Source organism: Temnothorax curvispinosus, unplaced genomic scaffold (genome assembly GCF_003070985.1).
Source record: "Temnothorax curvispinosus isolate PA1 unplaced genomic scaffold, ASM307098v1 QBEX01005474.1, whole genome shotgun sequence".
Taxonomy (NCBI): Eukaryota; Metazoa; Arthropoda; class Insecta; order Hymenoptera; family Formicidae; genus Temnothorax; species Temnothorax curvispinosus.
Window position 1 is genome coordinate 1,419 of NW_020215254.1, and position 15,074 is coordinate 16,492.

Sequence of the window (15,074 nt, forward strand, 5' to 3'; positions counted from 1 at the left end):
TTATTTTGGTACATGGGATGTCAGTAACATACGTCCTTATAGTACTGTCAAATATTCTTAAAGATCCATTATCTTGTTGTGAAAGCGGCGAGTTGTTACATTATAAGAACTATACACTATGGCGAAATCATTATATAAATAGATAAGATAATATATATGTATACACGGGTTTAGATTAGATATTTAAATTATAACCGTTTAAGTTTTATTTGTGTGTACTTGCGTTATTTTAGTTCCTCCCGCTGCCCAAGGACATATATTGATTTTTGCGTATCGCGAAGCCGTTGCGTTATATATTATTTTAATAGCCGGTTTTATTTAGTTATCCGATGGGAATTTGCGTTGTATGATTGAGGGACTAAACACTAATCAGATGGCCGAACTGTAGCACGCGTATAAAGGTGGAAGCACATAAAATTGCAGGAGCCATGGGCAGCATCAATATATTCCCTCTCCCCAAACATACATCTTTATTAATATTACGAAACCATTGTCAACAAATTTTTAATCATATGTTTTTTTATTTATTTTATTCGATTTACTACAGTTATTTCGAATATTCATGTAGAATCAGTATCTACTCATCTATATTACAATATTATTGAATATAATATTTTATTTTTATTTAGTAATATTATTATTAAATAATCGATATTATTTTATATTAACATGTATAATACTGACATCTCGGCATGTTAAATTCATTAAAATTTATATAATCTTATTATATCCAAAAGAATCTAATATATTATTGGTTCTCATGCTACTAGATTTTTTCAAATATATGAAAAATTGTCTCTAAAACATTGTTTTTTTAATTTTGGTTTTAAGAAATATAAATTATATATATATATATATATATAAAACTGCGTGATTATAAGTTTGTTTCTATATAGAAAAACCTTCTGTGTACGAGATCACTTAATTTTTTTTAAATACACTGTCTCTTTATAATTGGAAGCAAATATCACGATATATAATTAGCGCGAAACACTAATCACTTGTCTTAAATTGCAAAAAATTATATAATAGGAATAATATGGATGTCCCGTGTATGCAACTAATGTTATAGAAATCTTCGGCCATCGAAGTGAAGATACCAGTCCGTTCGGGTTCATGGAAAAGACTAAAAATCGTCTAAAGCAACGTTATCGCACACACATGCATGCTGCAACTATGTCGTTAACAGTTATGGTTGAGGGAAAGAGGCAATAATGAGTGGAGCTACAGATTTCTAAGCACATTCAACAAGATAACGCTACAGCAGTCTGTTCTTTGTCGAATTTAATGAAGATAATGCCGCCATTACTCGTTAGTCGCATGGCCTTATCGCTGAAGCCAGTATCTATCTAAATGACCGTCAGTATGTCATAAAATCAACGAAGATAAACGATAGTGGTTTGATCAGTCTTCTCTTGTTCAGATTGTATCCTTCGTGCTCCCAGGACGGTGCATCCCCCAACTGCAGGTGGTGTCAACGACACGTGTCGAAAACGACAAAAACTATTAAGACCAAATCGAGTGAAGTTTTTCTTTCCGCGAAGCGTTTTTAACGATGTCAGCACCATGTCATAGATTGATGGTGAATTTAGTATCGGCAAAGTGATCGCCATCAGCGCGAACGATGAATTGTGCGAGGTAATTTTAATAAGTATGAGTCAGTCAATCCTTAATTTAACGGATAATGCGGATTGTTGGCGACCGGCTCCGCCGATGTGGAATACTAATCGTAAGTGATGTTTCTCGATTGAGTTTGTCTTTTATTTTACCTACGAGTTCTTGATTTAATTATAATAAAAAACTTTGTTTTTACAGTTGATGTTGAAATTTGTCAAGGTAATAAGGCATAACGAACTGTTATGCCTTCTGCTGCGATCGACGGATGTCAATAATTTTAACTGATCAAGAGTTACGCCACGACTAATTAAAAATTTGTCACTGTGATGTAGGTAAGCGGGATACGATTGATCAGCCAGATTGAACGCAATTTATTCCGGAATAAAGTATTTTGAACGGCAAAGATATGATATTGTGATATACTAGTATATTGATATACATAATTTGTTTATAAAGAAATCAATTTGTCGTAGATGTTTTGCTTCTTATGAGAAATACTCATTGTTTTCTCCTCACCGTTCTTTTTTCACATACATTCTATTCGAAACATAACCCATTTTAACCAGCGTGAATCTCCATAATCTGTAAAAACGGAGTTTAAATAATATATTATTAATACAGAGTTATACATAGAACAATAATTGTACTGGAACATTTCTGAATTGTTCGCGATGGTTTTTATTTATAAAATAATGTAAGATAAAAGATTCAACGCAAAAAGAGTACAGTGGCGTACATTAACGATATCTAGTATGTTCGCTTCTGTAAGAATTCTTAATGAGCTAAACATACAATTTTTAGATATTACGAAGTATTCATTCACTAAAACAGCAATACACATCGGATATATTTAATGCATACGGATATAATTTGTATCAATTTACAATAATTAATAAATATGCGCTATGTGTAAAATGCATAAATGCGATTTACACCGTACGCAGCACGCATAACGTTAGATCTTGTTATTTCATTAACGGAGGAAGTCTGAATAAATTTGCCATACCTGATAATATTTGACTTTTCGAACTTTATTTTTAATCTATTTAAGCTTTTTATCATTTATTTTAATTTATTCAAGCTTCTTATCATTGCCGTTTATTGCAATGTAAGGCAATGTTGCTCCCCAATTTTATTAATTCGCGCATTTACGTTTTGTCAACATAAATTTTCTTGATTAAAACATTCTATTGCTCTATGAGATAAGGACTTAACAGGCACATCTGATAGCCGTCAATTAGAAACGATCCAACTGTTACATTCCTCGTCGATTTTATTCAACGTACATATGTACTAATGACCGGTTTCAACAATTAGTAAATTTTTAGCATGATTCAGTTTATATCTCAGTTCTTTAGTAAATCTTATAAAGAAAACTCAAAAACGTAGTAATTCTTTTTAACTAAAAAAAATTTTAAATTTAAACTGCAAATGTTTGTTTGAGTTTTAAATATATCAAACAACGATCTTTGAAAAAATCATTTTTAAGATAAAAGCCGTAGTTTTTCGCAAACTGTTAAACTGTTAAAAAAATCCTATATTAACAAAAAATAATTACGTTTCCAAACTAATCTTTTTCTTGTTATCTGATATAAGAGAAAGAAGAGATAAAGAATTAAACTGTTACAGTAAAATGGTGAGAGACTCTCGTAGCGACCTGACGAATATAGATATCTAATGACTCTACAGCTATTTCTCGACGTGCATATATATTCTACTGCATGCGGCGTATCGCATTTTAAAACGTATCCGATGTAAAGAAGGTGAATTCTTCGCGTAGCGCATGGATATGGTGCCATTGGTGCAACGGCAACAGCAAGCGCTCGACGGTGATCACCAGGGTCAGAGGGAGCAGGACCACGTGAACGGTACTATTGCGTCTGCCGAGAGTCACGCGGTCGACAGGTTTCGCGGCGAGGCTGGGAGTTCGGCGAGAGAAACCGCGGTCGTCGCTTCGGGCAATGGTAGCATTGGAGATTCCTCTATACAGTACAGTGACGTAGACGACGACGACGAAGAAGAAGAGACGGATGTCGAAGAAAGCGGCGCGGGCGGATGGATCACGAATCTGCCGATATCGTCGACCATCGTTCAGCAGCAACCAGCGGTCGCCACCACGAGTGGTGATGTCGTCATACCGAACGCTGATCAGCCGACTTTCGGCGATGTCCGAGTGCAGAACTCGAAGAATGTGCGTCTAGTTAACAAGACCTGCTACAATGGTCCTGTTACTTTAAAGCAGTTTGTTTACGCAAATCCTACTCCGAATCAGGATAAACATGACGCCAGCAGCGCGTTCGACAATACCTCGGATTTGTCGACGAGTAAAGACAACGAAGCTCCAAACGAATGCGCCTTTCCGCAAAATACTAAGTTAAATAAAGGTAATAGTTAATCGTGCAACGCAACAGACCCGTTGCTTTTAGTTTTACTATACTTCTTTCTCTTTGCAAGTATAGATATGTTTAAGCGTAAAATCGCCGGATATATAACTAAAAAGAAATACAGATCCCTCATAAGTATCTGTATCTTAAGATAATAACGTACAATTTTATATAAAATGCCATTTTATATAAGAAATTATAAATCGTGACCCACAAAATTGAATTATAATGTAAATATGCTAAGTACAATATATTACAAATTGAATATAATTAATGTAAATATTTTTTATCGATATCATCGCAACAAGATATTACTCTAATATTTTTCCTGATAAAAGAAAATATACTTTCAACACTTTCAAGCTTATAATTTGAAAACGTGTGTTATAAATATATTGAGTATCTTATTATAGAGAATCAATATTTGTCCTAAAAATTTTAAATATATTAGTAGAACGCAATAATTACTTAGTAAATATTCAGAGACAACATAGTAGAATCAACTTCTCTTCTCTACGTTTTACATTTAAGCATTTTCGACAATTTGTGTTGCGTACATATTTAGCCAGAAATGTTTAGTCGATTAGACGTCAATCTAATATCGATACATTAATAAATAGTTAATGTCAAAAACTTTATTTGAGTCGCAAAAAATCCCTTTAGTATATGCCTTTTTATCTATATTTACAAACTTTGATCTAAACCAGAGCATGAACATTTTCGGAAAAACAGCCGATATGTCACAAATATCATTAACTACTTTGACTAATGGTCCTGTCACAATTATTCCAGAATATAGTTTTAACCCTTCGAGGCCGCACTAGGTGGCATGACCCAGACAGAAATTAAAACCTGATACTTTTAAGACAAGCTTTATAATCAGTGTCCCTCCATCTAGGATCCCTAGTTTAAGTTCTTCTCTCGAAAATCCGTACAGTAGAAAGGCTTTAAGCCATGTCAGTTATGTTTGATAAACATTTTAATTATTTATGGTTGGTGACCATCCAGGTGTGGCCTCGGTATATATTTCTTATCGCGACCAAAAATTACATTTTTGTTTATCGAGCACATTTCGGGTTCTGCACCATACATATTTTTGAACAACACCCTTAAGATGTTGCATGAATTTTTACGTGCACATTAATGAGAATTATGAGACTGAATTCGTCTGGGTGTCGACCACCCAGTGTAGCCGGAGTGTACTTAAAAAAGAGGTGTGGCCTCTGAGGGTTAATATCGACGATATTTTAGACTAAAAATTGTTACACTTTAGCTGCGCCACAAGAATTAAAGCTAAATATAAAAGAGCTATTTTTATCTCACAGTATATATGTGTCACGCTATCTAGCATAGATTGGTGAAATAATGCATGCCGCAAAATGTAATATGTTTACTCAATTGTGAATAGACTAGCAAAAAAATGACATCAAACAAGAATTATAATGCTTTGTGCGAGAGGCTTTATGTAATTATAATATTCTTTTCGTACATAGTGCTACCCGTCATAGTAATTGCGAATGAATTTCATCAAACGATATTAAGTAGCTTGTAAAACAATCGTTCTAATATAGCTTTTTATAATTATTTTAGTGACGCAACGGCTCTGGACGTGGAAATGGCATACGGCTTTATCGTGCGTTCTAGTTTTAATACTTCTGGGTATTATAGTGTTCATAATTGTATATTTCACTCATCATCCGGACGCACCGACTACACCACCCATACCACCCACACTAACCACAACGGTTTCTTGGGAAATTCCAGACTCATCTACCGAAGGTAATTGCCTATCTGGAAAATTTTTGTTTTGCAAGCGCGACACGACAAATGTTATCTTACCGCAACCTCAAACTTAAAATCTGTCTCCTACATTATATATTTGTATTCAATTATTCATTCGTCTACTTAAAAGCATGTTTTTTTTTATTTTCCACGAGTCATATAATATATTACTTTAAAACTTTTTGCATTCTCATATATGAGAGTAATATTCTAGATTTTAATGTTAAAATTGGCATATGCGTGTGATTGAGATTGCTAAATTCGATGTTAAATTAAAGAGCATTTAACTATAAATTTGTCCGCATGGTACAATTGAACTTTTTGTACGATATGTACGTTATTTTTATCACTTGCAGGTAGTAACGGGACAGAGAATCCGTTACGCATTGTCGAGAGGGACGAATGGAATGCACGTCCGCCACAACCCTTAAGAAAAATAAAGCTGCCAGTATCATATGTAATTATTTGTCACACTGCGTCAAATTTCTGTACCACGCAATCAAAGTGTGCAAACCAATTGAGAATTATGCAGGATTATCAGATGAAAAATAATTTTTCGGATATCGCCTATAATTTCCTCGTCGGAGGCGACGGCCTCGCGTATGTTGGCAGAAGCTGGAATTACAAGGGTGCCCATTCAAGCGATTATAACGGCATAAGTATCGGTATTGGGTTCATTGGTGATTTCACTTCGGTTGTACCGCCAAAAACGCAATTAAATGCCGCGCAAAAGCTAATAGAGTTCGGCGTCAAAGCCAAAAAAATTGCGTCTGATTATATACTGTTAGGTAATCGACAAGTTGTGAGCTCTGAGAGTCCTGGAGATGCCTTATATAATGAAATTAGAAATAATTGGAAAAATTGGTCACCCTGCCCACCTGACCCAAAAGATTCCTGCAGCTAGCTCGATTGCCAAGTCCGCGTTGACCGTAAACACGGCGTTACACCTGGTAAAGTTGTGAACTAAAAGGCGTGACGTTAAATAAAAAATGACGTTAAAAAACTGGATTAGTTTTGCGACGTACAACGTTATTTTTCGTTTCAACGCAGTGTTTTTGTATTTAAAATCATTGACGTATAATGTTAAAATATACCGAAGACTACTATTTTGTTATAATTTAATATGACAATCCATCCTCATCCTATTACTAATGTTCGAGCGTGGCAACTTTTCTTCATATACATGTGTTGCGCATGCGCGCACATAGATTATACACATTGTATATGGGACCTGCAGTTTAACGCCGATTCTGAACAGCTATATTTTTTAGAGAAGTTCTCTTGGCAAGACATACTCTCGGTGGTTTGCCATTGCCTTCCGAGAGGAGAACGAGCAAATATAATTTTTTTAGCTCTACCGGTGAAAATCGAACCCGGGACCTTTGGCTCAATAGACCAGTGCACTGTCTATCTGTAATAGTTTAAAAGATATATACGGTATATATCCGATATATAGGTATACGCAAAAAAAGATCTACATACTACTGATATAAGAGTAAAGTATCAGTTAAAATACAGAAAGCAAAATAATTCTTGTCTTAAAATGTTTCTTGATTAATGTGTTCTCGAAATGTGCACAATGAGATTTCATCCGTGTTCATCCCCTTTGGCCGACCCAAACGTGAGCACCCCATACGTACAAGAGTAAAGTAACAGTTAAAATATAGATACCAAATTGGTTTTATTCTTAAAATGTTCCTCAATTTATGTGCTTTCGAAATTGTCCACAATGATTTTAAAAGTATAAAAATTACATTAATTTTTTTCGTCAATGTAATTTTTTGATACAAATTTTTTTAATAAACATAATTATATGTGTAATATCTAAATATTCTAACCATATTCTTTTGTACATCATAAAATAAATATATCCTTCAAGTATTATTCGCGCAATTGTAAGTGTAAACTGCACTATTATTCGTGTAATATTGTCATGAAAAACAATACACAAGAGATTTTATATAAATACAAATTAAAGTTTACTAAAAAGTAACTATTTTTGAAAATTACATTTTGTTTCTATTATTAGAAAAAGAATGTTAAAAATTACATTAGACCGTCGTGAGACAGGTTAGTTTTACCCTACTGATGATTAGTCATTGCGATAGTAATCCTGCTCAGTACGAGAGGAACCGCAGGTTCGGACATTTGGTTCACGCACTCGGTCGAGCGGCTGGTGGCGATCCTAAGGCCAGCTCAGCGAGGACAGAAACCTCGCGTAGAGCAAAAGGGCAAAAGCTGGCTTGATCTCGATGTTCAGTACGCATAGAGACTGCGAAAGCACGGCCTATCGATCCTTTTGGCTTGAAGAGTTTTCAGCAAGAGGTGTCAGAAAAGTTACCACAGGGATAACTGGCTTTGTGGCGGCCAAGCGTTAGCGACGTCGCTTTTTGATCCTTCGATGTCGGCTCTTCCTATCATTGCGACGTAGTTAAACATATGTTTACTTATATGTATTTACATATTGTTCATATATACATACATATATACATACATATTGAATCTCAGTAAAAAATTATCCATAATATTTAGCAACTTTGCAATACTTACTCATAACTCATATTAAATAACTTTAAAAATATATACAAATATATACAAACAATATACAAACACATATATTTAATTTTATAAATATTAATATAATTATATTACTTAATTATATGTATACAAAATTATATTTTACTTGTATACCTCAATTCTTCCTATCTATTCCTGTACTTCTTCCATCTACTCTCTATCAAATATTTGATACTGATAACTATCCCATGTTTTGCTAGCAATTTTACATATAACAATAATTATGTAAAAAATATTAGTTTTAAAAAATTTTCTGAAGTCTTAAATTGTTTTATTAAACAATTTAATCAATACATTAACCAAAACAATTTCAACTAATTTAATTTTGTAAACTATTGTTTCTGTCTTTATAGTAAAATCAACATCAAATTAGGATTAATCTTACATATGTTGTATGCATAGGAATATTTAGATTAGAAAAAAATATAAAATAAAAATTACAAAATAAAATTATAAAATAATAATGTTTTAACATTTTCGTAAAAAAATTAATGTTATTTAAGTTTTTTCATAATTTTTTTTATAAAAAAAGGCTTCCCTCTATTGATTATACCTAAAAAATTAAAAATAGAAATAAAATTAACAAAATGGCGTCCAGAAAACAAAATTTTTTCCCAATATTTGCAACGTTATGGCACTCCCATTTCAACATTACTGAAATTTCGAAATTGTGGTTAAAGTATGTTTATAATGATGTTCTATACAACATTAAGAACTACATATTTGACAACATTAAGTACAAGTTCTAGAATATTGTTGCAATAACATTGTAATAATGATTTTTTAGTGACGTAGATTAGGTGTGAAACTGATGACCGCGTTGCCATCCACGTATCAGCACAGAAATCCGAGGCATTATCATTCAAATTAAATACGGGAATCCCTGTTGTACGAAAGAGAATATTGTGCACGCTATACCAGTTTCCGGTCTTAACTTTTCTATTTTTTGTTTTGTTTCTTGCGAGCGAAAACGAGAACGCTTAATTTCCACGATTCCACAGCCAATTTAAGGCGCGTCATTTTTCGATAGTCGCGTTGCCTTATCATTGAAGCCAGTATATATCTATCTGACTCATCGTCAGAGTGTCGTAAAATCAACGAAGATAAACGATAATGGTTTGATCGGAGTCCGCTCTTGTTCAGATTGCATCCTGTGTGCCTGCAAAACGGTGCATCCTCCAACTGCTGGTGGTATCAACGACGTGTCGAAAATTGTTAGGACAAAATCAAATGAAGCTTTTCATTCCGCGAAGCGCTTTTAACGATAATGGCTCCATGTGATTATAGATTGAGTGTAAATTTAGTGTTGGCAAAGTGATCGCCGCCAGCGCGAACGATGAATAGTGGAAGGAGTTCTAGCAATATGTATATGAATCAGTCAATCTTTAATTTAACGGATAATGCAGATTATTGCCGACCGGCTGCGCCGATTTGAAATAATGATCACGAGTGATGTTTCTCGATTGAGCTTATCTTTTATTTTACCTATAAGTTTTCGATTTAAACACAATGTATGTTAAAATATGTATTTTCATGATAAACTTCGTTTTTACAGTTGATGTTCTAATTTGTCAAAGCTAAGGCATGATGAATTGTTATACCTGCTGCGATCGGCGGATGTCAATAATTTTAACTGATCAAAAGTAATGCCATCGCTAATTAAAAATTTGTCACTGTGATGTAGATAAGCGAGATATGATTTATCAGTCAAATTGAACCCAGGTAGCAAACACAAGTCATTTTGACGTTAAATACTAGTCATGTTTGTACAAATGACGTCAAATGACCAAAAAACAACTATGTCTTTAAAAATGACATTATACTGACGTTATTCTACAACGTCATTATGACGTCTATTAATTTCATAAAAAAACAATTCTAGAAACCGGTATGTCGTACAATGACGTAAATGACGTCAATTGTCTGTGACATTAGACCGTCATTTTAACGTCATTATGCCGTCAGTTAGTGACGTCAGAAATGGTCAGTAAAGGACCAAAATTTGACGTCAAAATTACTTGTGTTTGCTACCTGGGAACGCAATTTATTTCGCAGTAAAATATTTTGAACGGCGAAGATATGATACTGCGACGTTCAGTTCATGCTAGTATAATTGATGTCCATAATTTGTTTACAAAGAAATGAATTCGTTGTAGATATTCTGCTTCTTATTAGAGATACTTATCGTTTTCTCTTCGCCGTTCTTTTATCATATACATACATTCTATTCGAAACATATACTATTTTGACCGGCGTGAATCTCCATAATCTGTAAAAACGGAGTTTAAATAATATATTATTAATACAGAGTTATACATAGAACAATAATTGTACTGGAACATTTCTGAATTGTTCGTGATGGTTTTTATTTATAAAATAACGTAAGATAAAAGATGCAAGATAAATGATACGATGCAAAAAAGAGCACAGTGGCGTACATTAACGGTATTTAGTGTGTTCGCTTTTGTAAGAATTCTTAATGACTTAAATGGTATGATTTTTAAATATTATGAAGAATTTATCCACTAAATCAGCAATGCACATCCAATGTCTTTAATTTACGTATATGATTTGTATCAATTTACAATAATTAATAAATATCCGTATATAAGATGTAAAATACACAAGTGCGTTATACCATACCGTATGCAGCACGCATAACGTTGGAGCCTTGTTCAATTAATAAAGGAAATTTGAATAAGATTGCCATACCAGATAATATTTGCTTATTAAATTTTATTTTTAATCTAATATTTTATTTAAACTTCTTATCATTGCCGTTATCGCAGAAATTGTTCCTCGATTACTAATTTTGTTAATTCGCGCATTAAAGTTTTGTTAACATAATTTTTTTGATTAAAACTTTCTATTGTTGTATGAAACAAAGACTCAACAGGCACATCCGACAGCCGTCGATTAGAAACGAACTGTTACATTCTTCGTCGATTTTATTCAGCGATACTAAAATGACTGGTTTCACCAATTAGTCAATCTTAACCATGATTCAGTATATATCTCAGTTCTTTTGTAAATCTTACAAGAAGAACTCGAAAACGTATGGTAATTCTTTTTAACTAAATAAAATTTTAAATCTAAACGAAATTGCAGATCTGGCAAGTTTGTACGAATGCTTTAAATATATCAAACGACGATCTTTGGAAAAACCGTTTTTAAGATAATTGAAAAGCCGTAGTTTTTCGCAAACTGTTAACAATAAAAAAGAATCACGTTTCCAAACTGACTTTTCCCTTGTTAAGTATCTGAAATGAGAGGAAAAAGAGACAAAGAATGAAACCGAACATTTAGGCCGGTATTCATAGTCGGTTCTTATATCTCGAATTAACGTAGCGATCCGATAAATTTATCTAAAAACCCTACAGCTGTTTCTCGAGCGTATTCTGCTGCATGCGGTGTATCGCATTTTAAGACGTATCTGATGTAAAGAAGCTAGGTGAATTTTCAGCGTAGCGCATTCCTATACGTGACATTGGTGCAAGGGCAGCATCAAACGCTCGACGGTAATCACCATCAAGGTCAGAAGGAGCAGGACAACGTGAATTGTACTGTTGTGTCCGCCGAGAGTCACGCGGTCGACATCAGGTTTTCCGGCGAGACTGAGCGCTCGGCGACGGAAACCGCGTTCGTCGCTCTGGGCAATGGAGATTCCTCTACACAGTGCAGTGACGTAGATGACGACGACGACGAGGAAGAGGAGACGGATGTCAAAGAAGGCAGCTGGATCACAAATCTGCCGGTATCGCCGACCATCGTTCAGCGGCAACCAGCCTTCGCCACCACGAATGGCGATGTCGTCCTACCGAACTCTGATCAGCCGACTTTCGGCAATGTCCGAGTGCAGAAGTCGAGGAATGTGCGTCTGGTTAACCAGACCTGCTACAATAGTCCTGTTACTATAAAGCAGTTTGTTTACACAAATCTTACTCCGAATCAGGATGCGAGCCGCGCCTCCGACAATACCTCAGATTTGCCGACGCGTAAAAACAACGGAACTCCAAACGACGGATGCATCTTTCCACAAAATACTAAATTAAATAAAGGTAATAGTTAATCGTGCAACGCAATATATTGTTTAGGCCCGTTGCTTTTAATAGTTTTTCAATACTTGTTTCTTTTCGTATGTTTAAGCATAAAATAGCCGAGCGGATAACTAAAAGGAACAGATCTCTCATAAGTTTCAACAACAGTTTCATATAAACATTATAAAATCGCGACCATCAAAATTGAATTATAATATAAATATGCTAAGTATATTATAAATTGAATTTAATGTAGATACTTTTTATCGATATCATCGCAACAAGACATTACTCTAATATTCTTATAAAGAAAAATATACTTCGTCCTAAAAATTTTAAATACATTAGTAAAACGCAATAATTACTTGGTAAATTCAGACATCATAGAATCAAATTCTTTTCTCTACGTTTTACATTTAAACATTTCAACACTTTGTATTACGTACTTGTTCAGCCACAAATGATTAATCGATTTGACGTCAATCTAATGCCGATAAACTAATAAATAGTCGATGTCAAAAACTTTATTTGTGTCGCAAAAAATACCTTTTAGTATGTGCCTTTTTATTTAGAAGGAAATTATTTACAAACTTTGATCTAAATCAGAGCATGAACGTTTTCGGAAGAACAGCCGATATGTCACAAATATCATTAACTCCTTTGACTTATGGTCCTGTCACAACTATTCCAGAATATATAGTTTTAATATCGATGATATTTTAAATTGAAAATTGTTACACTTTAGTTGCGCCACAAGAATTAAAGTTAAATATAAAAGAGCTATTTTTATCTCACAGTATATATGTGTCACGCTATCTGACATAGATTGGCAAGATATTGCATGCCGCAAATTGTTTATTCAATTGTGACTAGAATAACGGAAAATTGATACCAACCAAGAATTATAATGCTTTACGTGAAAAACCTAATGTAATTATAACATTCCTTTCGTACACACGTGCATTCCGTCATAATAATTGTGTATGATGTTTATCAAAGGCTATTAATAAGTAACTCGTGAAACAAACGTTCTAATATATTTTATAATTATTCTAGTGACACAGTGGTTCTGGACGTGGAAACGTGCGGTTTTATCGTGCGTTATAACTTTAATACTTCTAGCTATTGTAGTGCCCATAACTTGTACATTTCACTCATCAATCAGACGCATCGGTCCCCCTAGAAATTCCAACCTCATCGAACGAGGGTAATTGTCTATCTAAAAAATTTTTTGTCTTGCAAGCGCGACATGAAGCTAACGTTATGTTATCACGATTGTAAACTTAAAAATCTGTATTTTGCAATCTAATATTTGTATTTATTCCATTTATTCGTCTACTTACAAGCGCGCCTTTTTTAGAGTCATTTTTACCGTCGGTGCGACCAACAACAGGAACTACACGATCGCTACCGACTCCCGTACCAACACGTCCTTCTGGGACACCTTCTGGCACAAACACTGCTTGCAAAGCACCTCCGCAACCGCAAAACGGTCGCTGGAAATTACATCGATCGCAATGCTCAGATGGACAGGACTGTGACGTTCCAGAAGGAACAAAACTGGGATTAGGATCTCATCTCGTCTACTTTTGTGATTCGGGATATAAAATAAGAGGTTTGACCGACGTTAGCAGTATCGAGGGAAAATGGCTTAATATACCAGTTTGCACAGGTATTAAACTAGTAATTATATATTTTTAACTATTTTAAAATAAATAAATATGGATTCTTAAATATTGAATATTTCAGTCAAAGAAAAATTTATCATCTTCAAAACGATCAGAATTATATGTTAATTATTGACAATGTTTGTTTGATAGCAATACTCTGCAAAGCTTTAGCCGCATCATCAATCAGATCTGAATGTTTGTACAACGATGATTGGATATCATGCAAATCTCCAGTTCCACCAAAAACAAAAGCAACATTGTCATGTGAAAAGAGTTATCGACCCGAAACTAATCTACTGTCCGGACAAAAAACGAACGTGAGATGTAATGCGAATGGTGAATGGAAACCAGAACCTATGCGATGTGTTCCAGGTCCGCTCACGATAAATATTTACATTAATGATACTCAACTTGCGTTCCAAACCACTTTTGACAGAAAATGCTACATTTATTGAAGTGTTGGATGATAAAATCATACATACAAATGCTAATAATTTAAATTATCCGAACATAGATGTTAGAGTACCAAAGCCAAATAATGACACAGCAGCAGATGTGTCTTGGGCATGGTCTTAAGATTATAAAAAAATGATAGTACAATTGTAAGTAGTAAGTAGTAAAATTTCGAACAATATTTTTACAGGTGGCATGGTAATCACACATGTCAATATCCCCATTGAGATAATTTACATACCTGTGTCATTCCGTATTACAATTTCTATTTAAGTTATGATTTGCAATTGTTTCCTAAAGAACCAAAGCTTTAATGAAATTATTAAAATATAGTTTTTAATTACGCTGTGTATATAAATTTATAATTTATAATTTATTAAGTTAAGTGCACATACATACATATACACACATCGAATATATTTAATAAACTATTACGTGACCTCGATATATCTCAATTTTTTTTTCCATCCAATTAGTCATAAAATTATCACACAATGACGCGCAATGGTTACGGTTACTGTGAATTATCTCTTCTTCTTTTTTTTATAATCACG

At 33.9% G+C, this 15,074-nt stretch overlaps 2 protein-coding genes across 4 annotated transcripts; both read left to right on the top strand.

Annotated features, from left to right (window-relative positions):
* Window positions 1–1,263: 1,263 nt before the first annotated feature.
* LOC112454876 (peptidoglycan-recognition protein LC-like) lies at window positions 1,264–6,889 on the top strand. 3 transcript variants are annotated; one of them, XM_025016503.1, is made up of 6 exons: window positions 1,264–1,359; window positions 1,424–1,729; window positions 1,816–1,949; window positions 3,247–4,001; window positions 5,592–5,780; window positions 6,140–6,889. In XM_025016503.1, exons 4-6 carry the CDS (start codon window positions 3,401–3,403, stop codon window positions 6,685–6,687), a joined length of 1,338 nt encoding a protein of 445 aa, XP_024872271.1. In that variant the 5' UTR covers window positions 1,264–1,359; window positions 1,424–1,729; window positions 1,816–1,949; window positions 3,247–3,400; the 3' UTR covers window positions 6,688–6,889. The 3 variants fall into 3 exon arrangements, with proteins under 3 accessions (XP_024872271.1, XP_024872269.1, XP_024872270.1); XM_025016501.1 differs by having other exon boundaries at window positions 3,398–4,001; XM_025016502.1 differs by lacking the exon at window positions 1,264–1,359 and having other exon boundaries at window positions 1,414–1,729; window positions 3,398–4,001.
* Window positions 6,890–7,871: 982 nt separating this feature from the next.
* On the top strand, window positions 7,872–14,861 carry LOC112454875. Its single transcript, XM_025016500.1, has 6 exons — window positions 7,872–8,001; window positions 9,504–9,574; window positions 11,824–12,418; window positions 13,454–13,604; window positions 13,758–14,069; window positions 14,218–14,861. Exons 1-5 carry the CDS (start codon window positions 7,872–7,874, stop codon window positions 13,936–13,938), a joined length of 1,128 nt encoding a protein of 375 aa, XP_024872268.1. The 3' UTR covers window positions 13,939–14,069; window positions 14,218–14,861.
* The last annotated feature ends 213 nt before the right edge of the window (window positions 14,862–15,074 follow it).

Bases quoted from the DNA above. Each gene is read 5' to 3' on its own strand.
- LOC112454876 (XM_025016503.1), top strand. From the start codon at position 3,401: ATGGATATGGTGCCATTGGTGCAACGGCAACAGCAAGCGCTCGACGGT. The intron at 4,002-5,591 runs GTAATAGTTAAT...TAATTATTTTAG, and splicing joins AAATACTAAGTTAAATAAAG to TGACGCAACGGCTCTGGACG. The intron at 5,781-6,139 runs GTAATTGCCTAT...TATCACTTGCAG, and splicing joins TCCAGACTCATCTACCGAAG to GTAGTAACGGGACAGAGAAT.
- LOC112454875 (XM_025016500.1), top strand. From the start codon at position 7,872: ATGATTAGTCATTGCGATAGTAATCCTGCTCAGTACGAGAGGAACCGC. The intron at 8,002-9,503 runs GTAGAGCAAAAG...GCTCTTGTTCAG, and splicing joins AGCGAGGACAGAAACCTCGC to ATTGCATCCTGTGTGCCTGC. The intron at 13,605-13,757 runs GTAATTGTCTAT...CGCCTTTTTTAG, and splicing joins TCCAACCTCATCGAACGAGG to AGTCATTTTTACCGTCGGTG.